The 17,673-nt window shown below is 40.0% G+C and overlaps 1 protein-coding gene across 2 annotated transcripts in view; it reads left to right on the top strand.

The window, feature by feature from the left end:
• The first annotated feature begins 2,114 nt into the window (after positions 1 to 2,114).
• The window catches only part of NDFIP2 (Nedd4 family interacting protein 2), a 69,169-nt gene continuing 53,610 nt past the window's right edge, over positions 2,115 to 17,673 (top strand). Inside the window, exons 1-2 of one of the 2 annotated variants that reach the window (XM_072410969.1) lie at positions 2,115 to 2,389; positions 15,833 to 15,989. In XM_072410969.1, coding sequence (XP_072267070.1) covers positions 2,348 to 2,389; positions 15,833 to 15,989 — 199 coding nt within the window. In that variant the 5' untranslated portion in view covers positions 2,115 to 2,347. The remainder of the gene's footprint in view (positions 2,390 to 15,832; positions 15,990 to 17,673) is intronic. The other variant, XM_072410978.1, reaches the window with a different exon arrangement.

Consider the following 17,673-nt stretch of genomic DNA (forward strand, 5'->3'; position numbering starts at 1 on the left):
GTGTCCTCCAGTATATGACTGCAGGTTATAGAAGAGGCTGTGGGGTAGCAGTCATACAAAGGAAGAGCCTGGGAATTAGATAAGTAAAAGTGCTTTTTCTGTTGTCCTTAGACCTAAATGAGCATTTAAAACAGGGGCTTGTAGACCACTACAAAGCTGTTTTTTTTTATATTAAAAACTCCAAGAATTTCCCATTCAATTTATGAAGTAGCCCAGTTTTTTTCCAGGTGATAACACATTTAAGGGTCTCTGTTGACAAACTTGTTAACTGCTATAACTGCTGTCAGTGGGAACAAAGAAATAAAGCTTGAAGCAGGATGATACAGCTTAGAAGGTGGTCAAATGCATGTCAGATGCACCATCAATGAACTCCAAATGGTCACAGAATTATCGTATGCACCTAAAAGCAAATTGCATGTGACTATAAATATATAATCCCAAAGGTTATGGGAGAGAGAGGGATGATGTGTCAGGATGGTGATAATTCTTGTTGGTCAATAAGTCACCAGATGGTGAGTAAAGGATAAAAGTGACAGTCCCAGACCATGGTTCTAAAACAAAGCAATGGAATCTTTATTTGTTGCAGGTGAGGGAAAGTATCTGAGAATGGAGACCGTTTAACCAGAATGAATAAACAACCCCTTATTCTGTTTGGGTGGCATTGCTATCTGACACACACAGGTGTATTAGACTGTGGCTTTTCTAATCCTAAATACTCATACCTAGGCCATGCACCTATGCACTAATGTTCCAAAGTCTTAAATATTATGTGTTATAGATCAAAGAAGTTGTCCAAGCTGAACATACTGGTTTGAGATTGTACAGGCTTCCTATGTCCAGCCTGAAGTCAGCAGGCCAACCCACCCTTGAATTAAACCACCACCAAGCTGTAGGATCCAGCCTACAGACTCCATTCCCAGAAAGTTCTTGTCAGGCTGACAATACTTGGGTCCTTTCCACATCCTCCTATTGAAGCCCCTGCATAATCCTCCCTTGCTGCTTAGGCAGAGGTGTAAACCAGAGGTTCATGCCATTAATAGTTTACAGGAAACTTCTTTAATAAAGGAAATAAACTTATGAAATTCTAGAATATGGTCCAGCACTTGTCAGCATAATTATTGCAAAATTGAAATAAAATCCAACAGAACAGAGGTACTCCTTCCATACAATGAACAAGCCTGATATTTCTATGTATAGCCATGCTTCTTGCTCTGGGTTGAACTCCCAGGGCAGTGCAGCAGGAACACTGTAGTCCCTCAGGAATGGAGATTGCCCTTACATAGGAAAGGTTCATTCTCCCCAGAAGCAAAGTGACACAGATCCCACCCCTTCTAAAACTTTCCAAATTTACACCCTTCTAGTCAAAGCACTGTTATTCACACCCTGGGGACCTAACCACAAAACCTCATTTCCTGTCAGAAGTTCAACCCTGCCTTAAAAGAAAACTCTAAAACGAAGCTTGCTCATTAAGTTTCCATAAGGATTACCAGAAATGTCACCCTCTTCCAGCCCATATAGAGCAGCCTCATTACAAAGTGCCATCCAGACTGCTACTGACTGTCCCTGTGAACTTATCCTAGCAGACACCACCCTACCGCAGGACAAAGTCCCATTTAGGTCTATGGAACCTTTGTGCCGTCTGCTTGTAGACTTGTACCAGCTAGGATTTAAACACTGTGCTCCACATTGAGGAGGGGGAATTATTAAAATGGTCACCTTGCCGCTCAAGGTGGGGGTCATGACACATGGGGTGACTTGTCCTTTAAGGCTGAGGGTTATGACACATGGGGTGACCGGTCCTTTAAGGCTGAGGGTTATGACAAGAGGGGTGACTTGTCCTTTAAGGCTGAGGGTTATGACAAGAGGGGTGACTTGTCCTTTAAGGCTGAGGGTCCTTTAAGGCTGAGGGTATGACATGAGGGGTGACTTGTCCTTATTTAATGGTTATAAGAATGAGGTCATTGTAAGCCATGTAAGTTCTACCACCAGCCACAATCATTCATCTCCGGGTTCACCAATATCACGTGATCCAGGTGTGCCGACGTCACCCATACCGATATGGTTGCGTCCCTGTGAAACCATGGCAACTATGAAGCAGCTGAGGCCACACACCCCGTCGGTAGTCACGCCCACGTGGGCGGGGGGCGGTGCCGTCAGTGGCGGAGGTTAGCAGTGTGTTGTGTATACAGGCTCTGCACACCGTTACACTGTATAGAGAAAAGAATCGGCACAGCGACTCACACAGGAAACCACAGTCCACGTACAGGAAATAGGGAGCTACACAACCTAGGACACCCAGGTCCGGGGAACGCAGATCAGACTGTGCTGGGTGCGATCCCTGTAGGTCATGGATCATCAGTACCTCCAGGCCGCCAGCCGGTACCAAGTGGTGAGTAGTGTGTGCTATGACGTCACGGGGAGTGTGATGTCACCGGTGTGTGTGCTGCAATGGGCCTGTCCTGCCAGCTGCAATGCGTTGCTTCTATTGTGTGTAGGATCAGGTGTGACCCCGTGACATCTCTTTGTGTTATCACCCCATTCTATCAGCACTATACATGAGCAGGCCTGCATTGTGTGTGCTGTCATTGGATCAGCTCCCAATATGTCACCACCCAATGATATATTTCTGCCTCCAATCATACATATGTGTACAATCACACATCATCACACCCGCTTGTTATAGCTTTGTAAGAATATTGGAGACCCCTTTGTAAAACAATCTTCCCTTTGTTAACATTATTAAATCCATTTCCTGGCTCATAGCTTGCCCTCTCCGTGACACCGTGTGTTTGCTTTGCATTGTATGGGGTCACCATGTGGTCACATGTCGGGTACCAGGAGGGTCGTCACATTGGCTGAGGATTGAAAGATCCCATAGGATTCCTCAGTGTGTGGAATGAGGGATTTCTTGTTGATTGTTCATTTCATAATCATCCAGAGTTTCAAGTCCAGTCATGGAATGTATTTATGGGCTGTGAGATGATAAAGGAATGCTAATTACCAGGATTAGTCATTGCGTTATATTTCTTTTCCTTTGAGCCGTGTGTTACCTGCGTCCATACACAGGGTGTATCCTTCATGTGATTGTACACTGTGATGTCACAAGATCTCATAGATTGCTATGTCATGTATATTGTTGTTGTATGAAAGGATTGGGAGCCTTGTTATTGCATTCAAGCTACAGTGTGTGCCCAGACAAAACTTTGTTTAGTTTTGAGGAGGGAGGAAGGGTTGGAACTCCTGATTTCTAATTTTAATTCTACTGCTGTCTGAAAATTGACAAGGTATTTGCCAGACAGGAAGTGTAATAAAATCTTCTAAAGGGAACAGACAGAAATACAAATCTGCCAGGGGTTCTAACCATTTGCCAATATATCCAAAACGAGGGAAAAAGTTTTGGCTAAAAATACTCCTATATAAACCCATAGCAGCCAACCAAGGTATAAACACTCCTATATAAACCCATAGCAGCCAAAGTATAAATTTACACGCCCATAGCAGCCAATCAAATTATAAATACACCTATACAGGCCCATAGCAACCAATCAAACTATAAATACACCCAAATAAGCCCATAGCACCTAATCAGATTATAAATACACCCATACAATCCAATAGCAGCCAATCAAATTATAAATAAACCCATACAAGCCCATAGCAGCCAATCAAAGTTCATCTGGTATGTTTCTGACTTTGAAGCAACTGAGAGACGTCTGACTGGCAGCACCCTGTAAAAGAAAAGGCAGGAGGGAGAAGAAGAGAGATGTCTGCCTTCCCTGGCTCATTCTCCCCCTCACCACAAATGACCTTCACATTTTTATTTCATACCTTGTTTTAGATTCAATGATGTTATCACTGTGTTTGTGTGCTTCTCTGTGCAATACAGACAGATCATAGCTGGTGTGATGGGCATCAGGGTGATGTGCACCTTGTCTATGTACAGATCCGCTTAGGGAACCCAGCTACACCCATGGGGAGACCAGGGACAGTAAGATTGTGGAGGAATGAGCTAGATGATGCTGGAAGCCCATTAGCTGCAGTTTCTAATGCACACTGTGAGAAGCTGTGGTGCAGGGCATGTACAGTGCTTCAGGACTGAAGGTAAGGCCAGAATTAAACTTTTGAATGGGGGGTTTCCTCTGATTTTGTCTGACACTACAGACGTGTCAGATGTTTAGTTTCTCCTTGTAATCTTATACATCATTACAGAGAAATGGTGACATAGATATCAGCTGGAGGAATGACAGCTCACAGCAGAAGACGAGACATCTCACCTACCTAGAGCCCCATCTCAAAAACAGACATTGCCCATACTAGCAACAGTGTTACGACACTTAGGAATTCCTCCGGGATTATTTCCTGGCCACCAATGAATTGCTGCTATTGTCTTTTATAGAGAACATACTAGGCAATCCAGGACATTCTGATTTTTTAAGTTCTGTAATATTTATGTGTTTAACTCTGGGAGATATTCTATAATTAACAGTTTGGGAGGCCAGTGGTTCAGATCAACAAAATGTACCTTACATTGCATCCATTTACATTATAACTAGTCAGGCAGATGGTAAAGTTTGTTCTTTTGGTAGAAGTGGATCTGGCTTTCTGTGATGTGCCCAAAACAGAACTTTACCTACAAAATATATCCGTAAGCTCATGGTTGTGTGTTAGTCACAGACTGTTCCTTGATTTTAGCAAAAAAGTAAATAAGCTCCCTGTATATATTATTATTATTATTATTATTATTATTAATAGAATTTATATAGCGCCAACATATTATGCAGTGCTGTACATTAAAAAGGGGTTGGAAATGACAGACGAATACAGACAGTGACACAGGAGGAGAAGACCCTGCCCCAAAGAGCTTACAATCTAGGAGGTGGGGAAAGTAACATACAAAAGGGGGGGGGGGATATGTAGTGGTGGCAAGTGGTGAGGGTTTAGAGACAGAAGAAGATGGGTAGACTTTTTGGAAATATGGGTTTTGAGTTCTCTTTTAAATGGGAAGAAAGTAGGGGCAAGCTGAATAGGAGAAGGAAGACCATTGCAGAGAGTCGGGGCAGCTCTAGAAAAGTCATATATACATGTCAGATGGAAAATGACCAGGTATCTGCCCTCTCTGACAATTCTAGTCATTATTAAGATACAGAAATAAGGAGTGCATACTGCCAGGTACCATCACAGTCCCTGCTTTGTCATTGGCACGCTATGCTTTGTGTGCAGGTGTAAAGGTTTATGTGCGCTGTATATTATGCTTTTATAATTGGTGGTATGGGGTCTGTTTGCCATTGAAGATGACTTATAGACACTCATGAAAATGTCTCCAGTTTACATACTGAGGGAATTCTTGTCTGCTGTACTCAGTGGTTCGCTTCTTCACCATGGAGGAACCATACCGTGCAGTGGCGGACCAGAAACTCCACTTTCCTGAAAATATATTCCATGTCTTTAAGTCAAATAGGCCTATAGCAAGGCTAAAAAACTTGCATCCCACAGTATAATATCAGAGAATAAACCTTTGATCAATTGTAGAAAACATTATCATGGCTGAATTATGGATTGGATTGGAGTTCTTTATTGACCTATGAGCTAATAAGAGGACACATCACAATACTGGGCCAATAGTAAGGCTCAAGAAATGGGAAAAGGCATTGTCAAGCTTCTAACACAAAATAACCCTGGAAATAAAAAAATATTAAAAACCTGCTGGCATTCCAGATATCTGAAGTGTATAAATTAAGAAAGGAGGAGCAGGCTTGTGGAGGTTGGATTGAGTTAGCACATACCACTTCAGGTTTGCCTTACTCCTGCTAATAAACCAAGCAGCCACCGGCACAACTACAGCTGAAACTATAACAACTAAACAGACAAAACATAAAATAAACCAGCTTCTGCTGCATTGTTTCACCTTTAATCCAGGGGTTTCTCTGCGCTACAAATGTTTCTGTTGTACTGTTCTACCCTGCCTGATGGGTAGAATCAATCAGCCAACATGTTATGAGTTTAGGACATCCTGCCCCAGCTTGTAACTTGGAAGGTGTAAGAAGTGGCAGCACAGTGATGCGCTCATCCCTTCTGCTCTCTGCTGTATCTTCCTATGACCACACATTTTTTTTAGCTCTAGTTGAGGCTAGGACAGGGTCTAGGGTGGTATTTGACATCTGAAGGACAAAGGTCAGGGCTTGGTGATAATTTTGGATGAGGCAGAAGCTGGGGCCTCGTCTTTGACCTAGAATCCAAGAGGTAACACATGGGCTCCTTTAAAGACCAGCATAGGATTAGCTCTAAAGCAGTGCAGATCATCTTCTTTTTCTAAAACCTTGTACAAATGTTCAGTCACTGGAAATGACCACTACCCACAACCTTACAGGACCTGGGGGTAAAAGAAGAACTGGTTGCAATACTATATAATAGCCAAATACAAACCTACACTGTGGGGTATCAATGCTATCCATTATTGATTCTATCAAAATATTACATTGATGTGGTTAACATATTTCTGTGGAATTTTATAGTTATTCTTATTTTTTTTTATAGTCTCTGGAAAAGCCCTTTTATTTATTTATACCAACGTGTAGATTACTGCTGAATGGAGAAAATTAGAGCATAAGTGCTGTGTAACCACAAGATTCTTTTTATAACCGTTCTTCCTGCTGAGATGTCTGCACGTGAGACCAGACACATATAAAAATAGAATACTTTCTCTAGTCTGACATAAAGCTCTATATTACAATGTTTGTTAAACAACAGATTCATGTACTGCATGGAAGATTCCTTTCTTTCAAATTTACTAATTTTTATTTTTGTAGTAATTTCTAATATTTTTTTCTGGTATGTAAAGCCGTGGAAAGTGCCACACTTCAGGAAATGAGTCGGCCCCACTTCAGTGTTAATGCTTTAAATGTCATACGGTAATTACTTTACATCCTTTTCTTGATAACTGAGTTCTTGATATTTAAGAAGATAACAAATGAAGCACAACAGTGCTCTTTTCTGGTATTATCTACCACCAACATAGTCATGTACAGTACATCATTTTTCTCAAGTACCTTGTCTGCCTGAATTCTCGGCAAGTAACTGCTGGCAAAGAGGTGGCCAGTCATATTGATATATGACCATATATTTTATTGTTGTGGTGCTGATGTGTATTTTCCCCAAAGTGTGTCCATAGTCTGTTTAAAATGAATGGGCTGCCTTTATTATCATTATCTCGTAAAAAAAATGCTGAATAATGCATCTTAACGTGAATCCAGTCTATAGATAAATGGAAGCTCCTCTAGGTATGTGTGTTGCCACGTAGCTAGTTAAGATGTTTTAAAATATTTAAAGATAACCCATTGTGACAGGGTTAGCTGCTCCACAACCACTCATTGCATAGATGTATTTGGAAGAATGGTTTATATGTATTATATTGTTTTTCTTCCAACACTCAGGAACAGTAAAACAAATAGCAAACCACAATTTGTCTGCACAGTTCCACTAGGAAGCTAAGGGACTGATTTATTAAAGCTCTTCAAGACTGTAGAAGATAGACTATCATGGGAGAACCTCGGTGATCCAGCAAAGTTGCAATGAATTTGTTACAGGATTGAAACGTTTGCCAAATAATATCAAATGATTTCATGAAATCTATTCCAATTTGGCTGGATCACCCAGGTTCTCGCACCATGATCTATCTTCTCCAGTCTTGAAAAAACTTTAATAACTCAGGCCCTAAGTATCTTCATCCCAGGAAACATACCATCTTCACCTTAAGCATGCTAAAGAAAACGTGGGAGCCACGTATCTCCCATCCACTACTTTCTCAGTCCTCATGAAGGGTTTACAAACACCATATCACACCATAAGGAGGTGCTATGATTGGAAAATGTAGATTATATATGTAACATGCGTGCATGGACTATTTGAAAGTAAAACAGTACTGTGCACTTTACAGGAGAACATAACATGGTGCATTTACATTTTCTATCCAGACAGATGATAGACTTTACCTGACTTCAAGGTTGAATTTCACTCATTGCACATCATTGTAATGCATAGTAAGGCTATGTCCACATTGGCGGTGAGCTTGTGGTTCACTTACTGCTCCCTCATGCTAGGGAACCACTAGGATGACACTACAAGTAGCCACCCCTGGCGGCAGCTCTATAGAGAATGAATAGGGGCGGCAGTGAGCATTCCTAGTCACCTATTCTTCCAGAGAAAATCATCTTCCATGTGTAGGGGAATGCTAATGAAACTCTGCATGCTGGCTGGCCCCCAACTGTACCCTTACACTGATGTCACCGCTGGATCCTTAGAGGGCCCCACTACTGGACAGTCAATAGGGAAGCGTCCAAGTCACTACTACAGATCTCTAGTGTTGAGTTTGTTTTCAGGCATACAAAGACTATTACCACACTTTTCATGGACTGACCATAGTGTAGCAGAATCCCTAGCCAGGGATCATAATGTCCTACCAAAAGAACAGTTACGGCAGACAGCTCTTTAATGCAGAGGAGACATGCAATGTCCCTTCTGCATTTTAATAAATTTAGCTACCTGTTCACATACTTCTGTTGAATGTACACTCAGCTACTCATGTGTAGCTCAGTGTATGATCCTTGCATACCCAGCTTCCAGGAATAAGTGATGCATGCATGGGCTTTGTATACAAACTTCCCTTTATATTTTATGTGATGGAAAATCTGTATAACTGTTACTGCCAATTTTTGTATTTTTTACATTACCTCATTATTCTCAGCACAGCAAAATTGGACTAAATGCATGTTTACCAATACTAAACACATTCCTTTTTTGTACTGGTATTATATACATGTGTTTGATAACGGAGAATTAAAACTTAATAAAAAAATCCTTTTGCAACTATGGCCGCAAATAAAACACAATGAACCTGGTTTATTAATGCTCTCCAAGGCTGGAGAGGATACATTTTAATGAGTGAAGCTGGGTCATCCAGCAAACCTGGAATGGATTTCTTCAGTCATTTGCTATTTGATAACAAATGTTTTGAATCCTGGACCATATCAATTCCAGGTTTTCTGGATGACCCAGCTTCACTGATGAAAGTGTATCCTCTCCAGCCTTGGAGAGCTTTATTAAATCAGACCCAATGAATGCAGCATTCCTCTGATGTGTTACCCACTAGTGTTATCACATTTGCCTTTGTTCAGGTAGAGGTAACTGTGGCAAATTAAGAGTAAATTTCTGATTCAGAATATTGAATCCTACCAAAGATTATCTGAACAACTGTGAGCTTTGTAACTGTACACTCTACTAGATTGTAAGCTCTTCGGGGCAGGGTCCTCTCCTCCTGTATCACTGTCTGTATTAGTATGTCATTTGCAATCCCTATTTAATGTACAGCGCTGCGTAATATGTTGGCGCTATATAAATCCTGTTTAATAATAATAATAATATTAATAATAAAATAAATACACATCACACCGCCATTGTTCACTGTGTACTATAAACATGGGCTCACTGATGGTTTTAAGTAATGTAAAAATCACGTTTTAAGTCTATTGTTAAGGTATAGAGCAGTCAGTGTTTCCAGTGGCTGGTGGTTGTTGGGGGATTCTGATGTTAGCTTGAACATATTCATTTAGTTCTAAGAGAATCAGATCAATCTTCAGACTAATATTGCATTTCGACTAAATATTATCAGTGTTTAACACAGAATTTTATTTAGGCTGGGTGGTAAGAAATTGTAGGTGGGTGGCAGCCCCTGTATTGTGACCCAAATCTTCAGTAATCACCCAAAAACACCCGGATGGTCACTGAAAAGTGCTGGGTGGTACACCCAGGGAAAAGGGGCTGGGGAGAACAGTGTATTATACCAGCAACATCAGTAAGTACTGTGTACAACGTTGTCTGGGTTCTTTCATAGCTCTCAACTGTCTCTCATTTGGATTAGGTACACACATCAGATGATCCTTGCTCGATACAAACGTCCATGTTCATCTTGAGTGAGAATCTGACATGTATGCAGCGATCACCCAACGTTGTTTGAAGATCCACCTTGACGCATTCATGAACAACCAATGGAAAACATCTGCTATACTTGTCAATCGAGAAGAGCACAGCGCTCATGCTGCTCACGCCTCATCTTCCCTCTCCATAGAACAGAACAGTGCTGTGTGTACAGCGCTCGTTCCTTCTTCTGTCACTCTTTTTTTTGCCATTATGTATGCAAGTCAATAGGCATATGAACTCTTCTCTAGAAAGTTAACAATCCAACAACATCATTCATATTGGTGCTTTGAGATATGAGTCCCTATTATTGTAATTCAGGTAAAGACACAAGTTATATCTGCGTAATTGGGTTTGTTTAAAACTTGAATTGTCCATTGCCAGTGTTTGATGAAAGCAAATATAGGACCTGGCCATGTTGTCATCAAGGTGTTATCTGGGCCCAATAATTAACAAAGCTTGGACTAGCCTTTTTGTCACTTGGGTGTTGCTCTTGTACATTCCTTACTAATTGCACAGTGAGTGAATATTGATTTAGGCATAAACATCATTAACACACAGTCAGTTCACAAGAACTTATAAATATGCAGCACACACTAAAAGAACAGATTCCATGCTTCACAGACTACTCAAGAATGTTATATATGATACTGTTATGTGTGCACACTCCTACACATTGAGATTGTGGTTATAGATGGGTTTCCAGTGTATTTTACTGATGAGTTTATTACACTTGGATGCACCGGTTGCCACATAGATGCTAAATATTTCACTTGCTATATGCTATTATGTTTTACATACCTTGTAGAAGTTTTACATTTTATGATTATTGTTTCTTAGTTTTAAGTTTATGCTATGAAAGTTGTCTTACACGACATAGATTACTATGCAGTTATAAAACTGCTTTTATCTGTTTTTTTTTCTTCAATAATTTTGTTTCAACAACAAAAAATGTTTCAATGGTAGGATTGGTGTTTGTTGTAAAACATTGATTCTGTGTAACAGATAACCTCAGTGACTGGTTTAACAGGTAAAAGGCACGACAGTGCCTTACATTCCAAGATTAAAGAGGACTGTGTACCTACTCTTTTCAGCTCAAGTTATGGCATTCCAGGAATGATTAAAAAAAAACTCTGTATCTACACTTCCAGCTGAAGCTACTGCTTGATGTCTCAGAAATAAGAAAGACTGTCTACCTACGCTTTCCATCTCAAAGCAATGGCATTTCCTGAAATCTCAGAAATAAAGCATACCGTGTACATTCACTACTTTCCAGATCAAGCCATGGCATTGCCTGACATCTCAGGAACAAAGCATACCGTGTACATTCACTACTTTCCAGGAATAAAGCATACCGTGTACATTCACTTTTGAGATCAAGCCATGGCATTGCCTGACATCTCAGGAATAAAGCATACCGTGTACATTCACTTTCGAGTTCAAGCCATGGCATTTCCTGACATCCCAGGAATAAAGCATACTGTGTACATTCACTTTTCAGATCAAGCCATGGCATTGCCCGACAACTCAGGAATAAAGTAGGCTGTGCACCTACACTTTCCAGTTTAAGCCATGGCATTGCCTGACATCTCAGGAATAAAGCATACCGTGTACATTCACTTTCGAGTTCAAGCCATGGCATTGCCAGACATCTCAGGAATAAAGCATACCGTGTACATTCACTTTCGAGTTCAAGCCATGGCATTGCCAGACATCTCAGGAATAAAGCATACCGTGTACCTACATTTTCTGATTTAAGCCACAACATTGCCTGTTTCAGAAGTAAAGAGGACCTTGTACATGCGTGTTCCAGCTGAAGCCAACCTATCTAGTATTTTCTAGTTATCAATGGAAAACGTGCCTAGCTCACAAATATCTGTATTTTTTTAACCTAAAGCAACATACATATACTGGATTTTCATAGGTTGCTTCATTGTCTCAATTGAAAAACCAGAAAGAAATACAGGCGATGAACAGAACACCATGAACAGATCAGGCAATAGCCGAGCAGCCTGTGCATCGCTCATTAATTTCTACTGTCATCTGTAACAATCACATTTTTTTTTTCTGATGACATATTTCTATATTATTTCATGTACTCTTAAATACAAGTTTGTTGTTTTGGTTTGTTTAATGAATAAATATTTATTGTTTTGACTTGAAGATTTTATTCCTTTTTTCAAGTATAAAGTCAGTAAAGGATCAGTCATTGGGCGAACAATCACTTTTTATTGGCTGAGGCATACATTATAGCTTTATAGCGCATCTAGAATAACCCAATAAAAGCAAACAATGCCCCCGAATTTAAAGTGGAATTAAACTTTTAAGAAATAAAAAAATGTGATATCAGACAGGTCCTTTAATACAGTAGGGCCTTGTTTTTTTCTGCAGAAAAAAAAATAACCTTACTTGCCATATCTCAGTTAGTTTTTAAAATACACTCACCTGTCCCCATTCTATCACAAACAGCCCCATCTCCTTTTTTTTTTTCTCCTCTTCCTGGCTTCGATCTATGGCCATCTTAATTGGCCGAGCTGGGATGTAGGCACATAGGAGTTCATTCAGTTCCAGCAGCCCTGGGGGAGAAGACCACAATCAGGCCGGTAAGCATGTTTTATTGCAGAATGGACATTCATTACCTGTTTGATCCTATATTTTCCAAGCAGACATATATATTATTTGTCATTATGGAGCTGCTTATGGCAAAGAAGGTCTAGATACTAAATTCTACCTTGATTTGTTCCTCTAGTCCTAAAGGTAACCTTTCCAGGACTAAAATGTAAGGCAAAAATGGTATCATTGACTAAATGCCATTACCCCAGGTCAGTCCATGTGATCTGGCTGGATGTCCAACCCAAATATTTTGATTCTTCAGATGATTCCAGGTAAATGAACAATAAGCACATTTTATTAAAAATACAATAGAACAAAAAAAGGTAGGAAGGCTGTCCTATATTTCATTCTGATGGCTGAACTTTAAAAAAAAAAAAAAAAAAAAAAAAAGTCAAGATACTATGTATAGCCTGGCCAAGTTTCCAAGGAGCATTGCAGGGACTGATATAAAAACTAATACAGGTCCTTGCAGGCACCACAAGGTACTCACACCTCAGCAATGTTATTGCCTTTAGAAATATTTATGGTCAGATCAGTTTCACGGTATGGAATGTTTGAAAAATGCATAGTATAAAAAGTTAATACCCCAAATAACATAGGAGGGATAGCTGAGGAAATGAATGCAGCCTCCACATCTCTGGACTGGTAAGATTTTTGTAAATGTCAGAAATGAATTGTGTAAAAGGCCGTCGATCCGCATAATGTCATATACCTGTACATATCCTGCCAGATAAATGAATCATATGACATTTATTTGATTTGTTAATAAAAATGTATGGTGTCCACAAAAACTGTATATCTGTATGTAATTGGTGCAGGGGCATGAGACTGTCAGCTATTGTAAAGAAGGAACTAATGGGAACTGTAATGTGCTGAGAAATATGGCATCAATATATCAAAGGTTAAAGTTAATGGTTTGTATGATTGTGAATGATATAGTCAGTGATTCCGCTGCCTACAATGTGCTTTATTTGACAAATGAAACCTTCTCTGGTTTTTATAAATGATGTCTATTGTGTTTGATATGACAAGAATCTTTGTGTTTTGGTACATTTAACATTTTCTATGTGCTCCTGTTTAATGAAAATTCTATTGATGGTTTTAGATTCTATGAGCAGTATTGTATGACAGTTGCATGATAAGTATTGAGATGACAAAATCCCTATGTGTGGGTTTAGAGAAACATTTTAATCCAATGTGTTTTTTTCTCTTCTTTTATGATGGTGTGCAGTGAGGGTTAAATGTAGTCACAACTGTGTGTGAAAATGCTCAACATTTGTACAAGAGCTTCCGGCTGGTGATACACTTTACTGTTATGCTGACGTATTTGTCTGATTCCCCGTTGTTCTTACTCTTTTGAGTGCTATATGTTAACAGAGGAAATAATGTCAATGACTGGTAGATGTGTGGGTGGAAAATTGCAACTGACTAAGCGAAAAGCCCCATGCATGCTTAGTGCCTGGCTTTATACAGCACTTTTCTTAGACATTGAGGACATTTTTCTTAGATTTAGATAGTGCTGAGGGGTTATATCCTCGTTTGAGTAGTTATTGCTGTCTTTTGTCTGTTAGATAGTGATCAACAGGACAAATAGAGTGTAAATACATTCCAGTACAGTTCCAGAAAACCCAAAATATGAGCTTGCCCCTTGAACAATAGGAAGGATCCTTAAATTAAGTCAGATTTCTCTTACTTTCTATTGTATCCAAGTGAAGAGAAGGCTCCTCAATGGGACAGAGATGACCAAAACATTGCACATATTTCCTTATCCATGTATAGGGAGATGGTGTTTAAATTTTTCCACGGCGCATATGTCTCCCCGCATCGTTCTTTTTAAATGGGTCTAACAGAGTCCCCTCGATGTTCGAAATGTGGAGTGGCGGAGGCTGATTTATTTCACGTTTTAGGGTTGCCCTTTAGTTAAAAGATTTCCGCAGCTGGTGGTACGATTTGTTTTGAATCACTTGGTGACCTTCCTCCTATTATCCCTAATATGGGCTTTATTTGGAGTTTTATCAGACCAGGTGCGGATAACCGGGGGCTGTGGTAGATTGCTTATAAATATATCGATGGTTCCCAAGAAGGCGATTTTACACAAGTGGGTAAGCACTGACCCCCCTAGTCTGCCTTTTATTTTTTGGCTCAGTCATGTTTTCCAAATAGACTGGGTAGAAGCCTCTATCAATAAAAACTCAAAGGTACAAAACTTTTTTTAATTATTGGAATCGTATATAAGTATATTACCGTTGATAACTAGGCAACGCATTATGTCCACATTTGGGCAGACTTCTTGGTATGTCAATGTGTTATTAGATAATGACCCACCTGTCGTTTTGTAACAGACTTTGTAAGGAAACCATGTTTGAACTAAAATGTACTTGTGTTTCTGGATTTTGTTCAGCTGCTTCATTTTTTTATGTTTATTGCCAAGCAGTATTATGTACACGACTGTACCTCTGAGCCGATTATCTGTTATATGCTTGATTGTTAATTTCTTCTGTTTTTTATACTGAAACTGATTGTTTGTAAATTCCTCTGTTGAATAAAAAAACAAAAAAAACATTGCACATAAGTTATAACCTTTACTTTCCATTCAGTTCTAATCAAAAATGAAGGAAAATGTTTTGCCTTTAGTTGCACTTTACAGTTGTTGTGGTCAGTTAGGTAATTTGTGTACAACAGTAGGTTGTCATTGCCAGCATGTGTGCATCAGTCCGGGATATGAGGGTTTAAAAAAGATCTTTAGGAATAAAAAGGTTCCTCCTCTGATCACTGTCCCCATGGCTGTAGTTTTCTCTAAATTCACTCAAGATTGAGCAGATGTACAATTCAGCTGAGCTGTACTTCCATCACTGCGACAGTGAGAGCTGCAGCTCATATTCACTGATACACCTTCTCTTGTTCTTTAATCACAAGATAGCTTGTATTCCGCAATTGGTAAAGGGTAGAAGGAGACATACAAACCAGGGCCGTGGAGTTAGTCTGAAACAATTGTTGGGTACTAGTTGGGGGTGGCAAAAAATATACTGACTCCACAGCTCTGGACAAACATCCAGGTAAATGAGAGCTCTTGCACACCTTTTGTTTTGATGCTCCTGGAAAATATTTAGCTGATTTAAATCAAGTTTAATTGGGATTTAACTGTTGGTAACTGGTTGAATGAATGCTGTAAGTGGAGCATGTTCACTTAGCAAATTTATCCTGTTGTGTATATTATAATTATTTATTATTTTATTTTTATTTTTTCTAGCTTGAGAATGAAGATGACTCTTCAGAAGCCCCAACTGTAGAACAGCCATCAACCTCCTCACAAGCTCCACAGGCTGCCCAGGCATCTGGAAGTTCTACAGTAGAAGCATCACCTCCTCCATATAGCAGCATTGTGGCTGATACTGCCACAAATACAGGTTGGTTTATTAATGGTGACATGTAGCTCAGTGATGTTTAAATGTGCTTGAATAGAGGAGAATCTCCCTTCACTTCTTCTTCCAGTTTCAAAGACATAATATCTCCCCATTGGGCCACATATAGCAATGAAAACCCCTTTTAAACATGGGGAATGATTGTAACCTCTATCAATTGTTCCTTGATTTCTGCCTTCCATGGGGCAGAAACCAAGCAGAGATCGCTCCAAAAGAGACACTGACACAACTGATATTCTGACCCACACCTGAACTGTGTGAACACTCTTGTGTAGTGTATCCTGTTGCCATCTCCTTTCCAGGTGAGTGAGTGACGCACCCAGACATTCGCATCATCTAAAAAAATGTTATTTATTAAACCTAAATACCTTTTCATTGCTCCATAGTGCAGTATTGATACTCTTGTGCCTATTGTAGGCTCTTTTGGTGGTGGTCTACAGGTTTAAGCATGGGCACCCTGACTGGTCTCTAGCTATGCTGCCACATTCCAATAAATTTGCAATGCACTCTGTTTAGATGTGTTTTACTCATAGATATTAAGTTATACTCCAGTGGCTTATCCGTAAGATCAGACCAAATGAGCACCTCATCCCCATGTGCATCAGTGAGCCTTGGGCACACAGAACGCTGTTGCCAAATCACTGGTTGTACTTTCTTTGGCCACTGATGGTGGTTACTGTCCACTGCATAGTGGGAAGACCCTACAAGACCTTCTCACTGGTTGTTTCATCTTTACAGTTTTGCCTGTCTAATATATCCTACCCCATGACAGTTTGCATAATGAATTGCCAAGTATTACACTGAATAGGTTTGCTAAAAATGCCAAAAGATAATGTTTTCTGTGCACACGTTGCTGAGCTAAAGCTGATAGGGTGCTGTACCAACCAGGTTGTACAAACGCCTCAAGACCAGTGATCTCCCCAGCCCCTTTTAGCTGGGCGCACCACTCGGCACTTTTCAGTAACCACTTACTTAATTTTGGTTGGCTTCTGAAATGTTTGGTGCCCATACAGGGGCCACCACCCACCTACAGGTTTATCCCACATAACTAAAAAAAATGTCAAGGAGGAATACTGAGGGCTATGATAAATGTGTGGTTTTATGTGTGTGCCTTATTAGCAATGTGTAATGCATTTCTAGCAGCTAGTGGAAAATATTTTAGCGGGTGATGACTGCAAGGTAAAGTGGTTAATAACTTCCTTTTGTTGTTCCACCGTGTCTTTCTTAGCTAATTTCTGTAGTTGTCATCAGGTGCACATTTTCCATTAGACTTTTTTCTTAGTAGTCTAAGTAACAGAATCTTACCACAACATTGTTTCCTTTTCAGTTTGAAACTAAAGATAGACTTCAGTTGATTCTGAACACAGGACACAGGAGACTCTTTGCTATATGTACAGGTTTTGAGAGATTCTTCGATGAAGGACTGATGGTAGGAAGACAGTAGAAAGCCATAGAAGCTAAGATGGAGGTCAACACCAAGTACAGCAAAAAATAGAACAAGGACTTAGGCTACCTACGTACACACTTAAAATGGTTCTCGTCCGATAATCGGCTCAGGGCCGATATTGGACGAGAATCTGGTGTGTGTACAGTGCCCTTCGACCGAATGACCGTCCTGGCGGATCCACGGACGATGAACAACGAACGATTGTAATTGAAGTGAAGGGGG

The sequence above is a fragment of the Pyxicephalus adspersus genome, chromosome 1, assembly GCF_032062135.1.
Source record: "Pyxicephalus adspersus chromosome 1, UCB_Pads_2.0, whole genome shotgun sequence".
NCBI classification, from domain to species: domain Eukaryota; kingdom Metazoa; phylum Chordata; class Amphibia; order Anura; family Pyxicephalidae; genus Pyxicephalus; species Pyxicephalus adspersus.